At 38.2% G+C, this 8,245-nt stretch overlaps 1 protein-coding gene across 2 annotated transcripts; it reads right to left on the bottom strand.

The window, feature by feature from the left end:
• LOC109220172 (nuclear transcription factor Y subunit A-4-like) lies at positions 381-8,001 on the bottom strand. Of its 2 annotated transcripts, none has more exons than XM_019384712.1 (6): positions 7,730-8,001; positions 5,998-6,166; positions 3,158-3,264; positions 2,908-2,970; positions 2,167-2,331; positions 381-1,203 (listed from the first exon to the last, which is right to left on the bottom strand). In XM_019384712.1, exons 2-6 carry the CDS (start codon positions 6,122-6,124, stop codon positions 829-831), a joined length of 837 nt encoding a protein of 278 aa, XP_019240257.1. In that variant the 5' UTR covers positions 6,125-6,166; positions 7,730-8,001; the 3' UTR covers positions 381-828. The 2 variants fall into 2 exon arrangements, with proteins under 2 accessions (XP_019240257.1, XP_019240212.1); XM_019384667.1 differs by having other exon boundaries at positions 5,998-6,228; positions 7,730-7,971.

Below are 8,245 nucleotides of genomic sequence, written 5' to 3'. Positions count from 1 at the left end.
CGAGTGGAAAAAGAATCACCTAACAACCCACCAAATACTTGTTACCTCTCATCAGTGCACGCTTAAGATAATTCTGTCTACAAAAACTTACACAAGTGAGAAAAGAAAATCATCTAATGGTTTTTCGCATCTGCTGAAATTTGAGAAACCTTCTTACCTTCTATCCTTAATACGTTTCAAAATCTTTCGGACTATCATTGTAAAGCAGGAGAAAGTTCATGAAACTTATCTCCAGCTCTCAGGTATCCTTTTAAGTTTTTATTTTCCATCTTTTTAAAAGCTAAATTAAGTACATATGAATACACTTGTTTGACAAGAAAATATGACCAACCATTTGCGTTTGGGTTAAACGGTTGAAGAAGTGTTACAAAGGGTCGAGAGGATTGAAGATCGTCATTGGAATATCAAGCAAACAGCACAAAAGCAACAACTTCATAGTATGTCAATTTACAAAACAAACCCACCCAACAAATAACCACACATTCAAGATGCTGCAGTAATTTGTAGTATCAGATTCCAAACTGCTTCTAATCCTACAGTCTGACATATAGTTTTCTTTATTTACATAAAGGATGAGGGGAAAGATAAACAAATGGCGAATTTGTAACATATCATGCTCACCATATACTCTTTCTTCCTCATTGGGTCATCAAGTACAAGTAACCAAGCCAAGAATGAATTGCCTGAGCATAGCCATACCACAGTGAAGTTACCTCGCATGTCAGTGGGTGTTGATGTAGCTAAACTTAAAGCACAAACGATGCAAGAAACATAACCATGGCACGAGCAAATGCTGGGCTGACCCCTCCATCACTGGAGAGTAGCGTTTTAATTGTTGGATGCTGTCCCACGAGAAGCCTGGCTGACAAGCAGGCTCCAACTTCCACGGCCGTAATAGCCATTCCTTTGCTCATTTCCAGTGTTCTCGGAAAAATACAAAGATGAACCATGGCCATTGCTAGTTGAGAAACTGCGGCTGCGTCCTTTGTGCATGTCTTGAACTGCAGATCCTTCCTTTTCCCGTTGATCAGAACTCCCAGAACCTGACGAGTTGCCAGAGTGAGTTGGAATAGTAGCCCCATATTTTTTAGGCTCCTCTGTTGTACAGTCCATGTCATTGAGCTTTTTAGTATTCAGAAAACGGCCTCCAGTTCCCCTTGCCCGTCTCATAGCGTGTTGATGCCGAGATTCATGCAAATATGGCTAACAAGTACAAACAACCAATGTCAGTTTTACTAACAAGCCTCCCAGAAACCAGTGAATACACAGTATAGGCACTAAACATCAAAATGCAGCTTGCAGCATATGGAATCATGGATCTAATGTTATTTCAATATAAATATAAAAGAGAAGCGCCTATAAAAGCCACCTTTTGCTAATCATGACAAGGACTTTGACATATATAAGTCATTTCTGACATGATTAACAGTGTGTTGGTTGGCTAAAGGTTCTTGACAAGCACAGAACCTTCAAAAATTCCCATGCTACATAGCAAAGTTATAGACCAAAATCAGACACGAGCATGATACCGATAAAACAAAATACTAGAGAAGAGCATATTTGAATTGTTAATATGAAGCATAGCTTAAAGTCACACTATCATGTGGCCATGGAAGGTAGCTGTATATCGAAAGCTGGTTGCAGGTGCCGGGAAGACTATTCTGTTATCTATCTCTGCTTTTATTTTTTATTTTTCCACGGTATCTTGCACCAAAAGTCATAAGTATATGACCAACATAGTCAAGGCAGCTATTCTTCATAAAACTGATGTCAGAACTCAGTAGCACCTGCTTATTTGCTAATATAAATAAACATAATTAGTTCCACAGAAATTCCAGTAATCTCTCATTTCATGTGTCTTAGTTCCCTTGTAGAACATCAGTTGAATGAGCTATTGTGTACAATAAAGCTCCCTCAACCACACAATAAAGCACCAGGAAAACTGCTCTCCAGACCACGAGCAGCAATTACTGCAAATCTCAGACAGTTCTTTTGCATAGCGCAGCTTGTTAATCCGATTATAACTTCATATATTTACTAATACCAATAACTTGAAAATTCAAGTGACATGAAGAATATGTCCAAAATAAGTCAATTTAGGGCTGCTCCTGTTGAGAGAAAAAAAAACATATCTTGGACAGAAAGTGCTTCCCGATATGATTATACCTTTCTCGCTTTAATAGCTTTCTTTTCCAGCTCTGCTTTAGCTCTTATCTGTCTTCGCCTTAAAATTCCATGGTACTGTTTTGCATTCACGTAGACCGGTTCCTCTTCCATGTCAAGAGGCAAAGGCATTCGGGCATTATGAATTTCAAATAAGTGAGGATGTACCTGACAACACGCCAAATTTTTATGTAACATTTAGCTTACCTATATTTTGCCTTCAAAGCAACTATAGCTGCAACTCAAGCATAGAATAATACAGAGCTAAAAGTGCAGAAGCTAAAGGCCAAAGGCTAGTACCATGTACAAATGCACACAACTCCAAGGATCAATGAGGGTGAGAACTTAGTGCAATTTATTACAAATATAGCGTCGGGTTACCAATCGAACAAGTACTTTTGAATAAACATAACCAGTTGACAATAAGAAAACACGATTAGCAACTATAACATGGCACCACTCCATCACTAACATATTACCCTCACATCCAGGAAAAAACAGAATAAAGCACCAATTTCTACTTGACTGAGACAGTGCTTAAGAAAAGTGCTACCGCTTATCCAGACCGTGATGCTATGGCAGCCACAGTACTGTTTCTTTTCACTAGTGTAAACAACAAAGTGAGAGAACACAAACATAACACTAGCATTGACTACATAGACAAAGGAGAAAGCACAGAATTCAAAGTTGATAGCATAGTAACTATTAGTATCTGCATAAGAGCTTAGAGTGATTTGTTCTTACAGGCGCTCCATAAGTCATCATTCCTCCATACTGCAGATCTGGATATGGATATGATGTCAACATCTGCAAAAACAGGTAACTGAATAAATCTTTCAGAATGTAGTAGGCTACCAAATATGGAAAGAATGGAACCGGCAATTTGACTTCAACTGATGACAACCATCTACACAACCATCTGCACAACCAGCTAGATGTAACTGTAAACATTAAGCTGTGGACAAAGAGAGAGGGAAGAGGGAGGAAAACTTACAGCTGAATGACCTGTGAGATCCTTCTGCTGCTCACCCATGATGGGGGCAGTTGTGGATGTAATATGCTTGAGGTGCTGCTTGTATTGCATGTTATTTCCTTTTGATCCTGAAAATGTAAATTACATCACTGATAAAAAGCCACATGCGAATCATGGTTTGGAAAAGGTAAAAGCAAGATAAACATTGTTAGTACACGGATTCACAAGGAACAAATAAATAGGCAAATAAAGGCAAAGAAAGAGACACTTTGTGTGTGAGAGAAAGATAGAATGGTTAATAAATAAAGCTTCAGGCTGAATACAGTCAAAGGAATTCATAGAAGACAAGCAAGTCCCAACACCAAATTTGGCATGCAGAAGATACTCCGTAACATTTTAGGCAATTAATCACCTAAACCTCAATCTCAAACTAGTCTGAGGTTGACTGGCTATAAGAATCTTCTGTATCCATTCTGCTATATTCAGACCTATTTGATTCCACTACTAAATACTTCGTCTTTGGGAATTCTCTAAATCTAACACATACTCCTATATGGACATCCTATATTTCAAACCAGAGTAAAACAACTCTCGGAACATGGACCTAAACAACCAAGCTTTAATCCCAACTAGTTGATTTCGCCTCTAAGAATTCTACCTTTGCCTCCGTTGTGGTATACAGTATACTCTAGCGAAGCCAGCGTTGACTCTTAAAGATTGAACTTCATTTAAGCAAACCCATCTATACTTTTAGATGAATCTCGTTCTCTTTTTATCACATCAATCATCATAGTGTCACACCTATGTACCAATGTATATTGAGATCTATGTACGACATACTCTAACCATCTCGTGCGAACTTTCCTCGTTTTATCCTCTAGGTATGCTACTTGCACCATCTACCGGATGTGATCATTTTCGATCTTGTCCAATCTTGTAGTATAAACACAAATCATCTTAACATTTAATTTCTAAGGCATTATCATGTAGATATGATGGGCCTTAGAGGCTCAACATTCATTTCCATATAGCATTGCTGATTTTAAAACTGTCATACAGAACTTAATTAGATATCTTCCTACCACACAACACTCCTTGACAAGACTCCTTTTCAGCCCTGCTATTTTATTATGGGTGTAAAAACTTTATGTAAAAGAACATTATACCAAAAAGTTCAGCTTAATGCCCCGTACTATTAAGATGCGTATTCAAATTCAGACATCTCAATTTTAAAAAAACAAACACCCCCTAGGTCCCCATACTAGCTAGGACTCTTGCTGCAAACAGAAAGTTACTCTTGATCTAGTGGTAGTAACTGATGTTCTTAGCAGCACCAGTGAATAGCCTTGAAATATTTTTTTCTTCGTAAATAAGGGAAATAAACCTTACACAAATTTCCTCGAACAGATCGCCCCTTATGCCAAGATTTGAACCTCTCTACTCAGTTTACCAACTATAAGTAGAACCCTCATTAGACCTCCATTTGACAAATCAGTTATGCAGACAAGTCATCTCCACCTAATTGAACTTCGTCTCCCGTCTCCTCCTTTTTTCCTTTTGATAGCCGAGAAATCCTCGAGGCTAGTGGCGCACGGGCCGAAGCTCTGTATATAATGGGCATGTCTCTCTACCCCTCTCTAATTAAATACCAGGCTTTTGTTTCCAGCATCACTCAACCCCAAGATGTATGTCTAACTCATACATCACGCAATGCGCTCTTACCACGAGAAGAAAGCTCTGGGGGCATCCAGAGCTCAAGAATTTATCAACCCTTAGTTGCTTTTGCTGGGATCAAAGTGTAACACCCCAGACTTTAGACAGACTCCCATATCGGCAAAACACAAGAGCGATGTTGGGTAAGTTAACAAGCCTTAGACCTTAGTGACGCGTTTTAAACCCGTGAGGGCCTAGGCCCAAAGCGGACAATTGAATTTAGGCAAATCCCGATTAGGCGGAAAAAACCTCAGTGCTGAGTCTAGGCGAATCTCATGTGGTGGGTCAAACCTCAGCGTCCTCGCTGAGTCCATAAGAGGGGGTATTTATAACACCCTAGACTTTAGACAGAGTCTCACATCGGCAAAATATAAAAGGATGCTAGGTATATAAGTTAACAAGCCTTAGACCTAAGTGACTCGTTTTAAACCCATGAGGGCCTAGGCCCAAATTGGACAATATCACTAGCGGGCTGGGACGTTACACAAAGGCACGTCCACAACCCCTCATAGAGTTGCACAAAGTCAGCAGGTTTCTCATCAGAGGAAAATGTCATCCACTAACGTGTTTAGAACCTCATCATCTTTATGGCTATCCCATAGCAGTTCTACTAGATCTATCACCATTTACATAAAAGTCAGACTGCTTCCAAGGCTATTGGTTCATCATCACTAGATTACCGAGTCAGTTCTGAAAGGAACACATTCACACGAAACACAAGTTGTAGATGGGGTGCTCCAAAATGTGAAGGTATAACACAGGAAATGGTAAATAGTTAGACCAACCATGCACAATATGCAAGAAACTCGAATGAGTGTCCCTTTCTTTACTATATAATATCTGGACAAGAGCAAAATATAAGAATATACAAGGAGGTGGACAAAAGTTGCAGAAACACAGAGAGTGCGACTAATTCTAGCTCAAGCTGCGGTAATCAGCTAAATGTGGCTGCATGACATAGATTTCTGTGCTTCAACATCAAAATAGAGTACAATTCAGTGACTTTATTTCTCGTTTGGGAACTAACGTTATCACCTTCTTTCAGGAATTATCATCAGAAGTCAGCGATGCCGTTGATTCATAAATCAGATACAGGTAGAAACTAAGGGATGAAACAATCGCACTGCAGTATGTAATATGGAAAATACCAGATTCTGTGGCTTGAGCATTTGTTTCTTTTTCTTCATTGCCACCTTCAGCATTCCCCTGGGCAACAGTATTTTCACTTGCCAAAGGCATAGTATTATCACCATAACCCTGCCACCATGATTGCATTTGGATAGTTGGTTGTGAGGTAATACGCAGCCCAGTCTGCAGCTGCCGGCCATCATGTTTAGCAATAGTAGGCATTATTAGACTCTGGCCCAAGTAATTACGATCTACTCAAAAATTTACAGTATAGACTCGGTTAGTAAGAGCAGTTGAAACCTCACAAAGCTGAATAATAGAAGCAATTCAACTTGGACAGACACCAAAAATCATCTTTTTGTGTCATGCAGAGTTAAAGACGGGTATCTCAAGCAACTACATGCTATCTGAAGCTTTGTCAATCAAGTACATTCAAGCACGTTTTCCCAGTTTTCTACGACGTGAACTAAGTGCCGAGGCATTTACCACCTCTGGATAAGATTTATCTCGGGACTAATGTATTATCAAGTATGCACAAATGTATTTCCTTCTGCAAATGCATAAAGTAGGTTCCATAGGACTGCATCACCAACAAACAAGTTTTGCCATTTTCTCCACCTAAAAACTTGTAAGTTAAAGCAAAAATAGTACCACTGTATGTCCACAGCTTCCATATCCCCCTGGAACCCATACAGGAAACTGGAAATATACAGAGTGTGGTCTAATGACGTGACAAAAGAAAATAACTTCTTTTATATCTAGACCATCACATAAATGGTTCTTTTCTTTTTAATAAGATCTATTCATGGGTAAGAGAGTGAGTATAGCTTTTCCCTCTCATATCGGGTAGGGCTTCACAGAACTGCTAAAATGGAATTCCCCTTATGTGACATTTGAATCATCCTCGTGTTTTTTTTAGCGACTAGTTTCTCAAAGTAAGCAGATTGGTAGGCCAGCTATCCTCAGCAATGTAAGTTCATGGTACTAGTTAAACAGAATCAAGATGATAAAACTGCATAATCCTAGGGGAGCCAGATTATGCAGATAACATATCAGAAAGCTAAAAGCACATATCCACAAATAGAAAAGCTCATCTTTCTCTTTTTCCCCTTTGTTTCCTTTAGTATTTCTGGTAGTTCTCAGCTTCAGGGTTTCAAATCTCATATATTGGCTTTTCAAAGTGTGGTCCATTAATAAAGATTGTTTAAGAGATAAAGAGAAGATCTTACTACCTTACCTGCAATTAAAGATAATTTAAAATTAATACACCTTAACACATCTAAACCTCTCCAAAGATTAATACAAAAGCAAAAATGACTATATCTTACTTAGTGAAGATGAGACCACACCAGCTCAATGCAGAATTACCACTTAAACCCAGAATTTCCCAGAAGTATGGGGGGAAAAACAAAGATTTACATGATCCCTACAATTCATCTACTCAAATATTCCAACACTCATTGGTGTAACCCTTAGAAAATACCAATATCTAATGAACACCAAGAATGCATAAATCAAGCCATTTTGCTCATAAAACCAGAAACCAAACAACAAGACAAATCCAATTTCCATTAACTATACTTCCCCTAATCATATTTCTTTCATACAAAATTCAAACTTTTACCAATCAGAGCTCCAAAGACATAAACTTTACCAATACTAAGATTAGAAGTGACCCAATTTAAAACCCCCAATTGGGTATTCAAGAAAATACGGTAATTTAAAATTTTAAAAATAAAAAAGGGAACTTGCCTTCTTCTCTGGGGATGAGAGCACTTAAAGAAAAGCTGAGAAATCTCACTTGTGTCTATACATAAATTTAGAAAGCTAAAAAGCAAGTTCTTGATAACAAAATATTTTAAAGAAGATTATACATGCATGACACATCTATATATAGAATATATGTAGGCCTATATGTATATAATTTATAATTATGGAGAGAAAGTGGGAGTGGAGGGTGAGAGATTTCACTGTGTTCTTTCTTCTTTGTGGTCTTTTTTGTGGGGTTTTGGATTTTGGAATTTATGTATGTGTCACGCCAAAGTCGCTTTCATTGTCTCTGTTAAGGAAAAACTTTTTTTATGATTAGCTAATTCTGATTATTTACATTTTATTATGTTGTTGTGTGGTTGAAAGACTAAAATGCCTTTGGTGGTAAACTGAAATAACCTAACACCCTTTTTTGGAACTTTTTAGACTTGTAGCCCGTTTGGCCAAGCTGCAAAAATGAGCTTATTTTGAGAAGTGTTTTTTTTCAAAAGTGCTTTT

The sequence above is a fragment of the Nicotiana attenuata genome, chromosome 1 (assembly GCF_001879085.1).
Source record: "Nicotiana attenuata strain UT chromosome 1, NIATTr2, whole genome shotgun sequence".
NCBI lineage: Eukaryota > Viridiplantae > Streptophyta > Magnoliopsida > Solanales > Solanaceae > Nicotiana > Nicotiana attenuata.
This window is presented reverse-complemented; position numbering and strand designations above follow the sequence as displayed.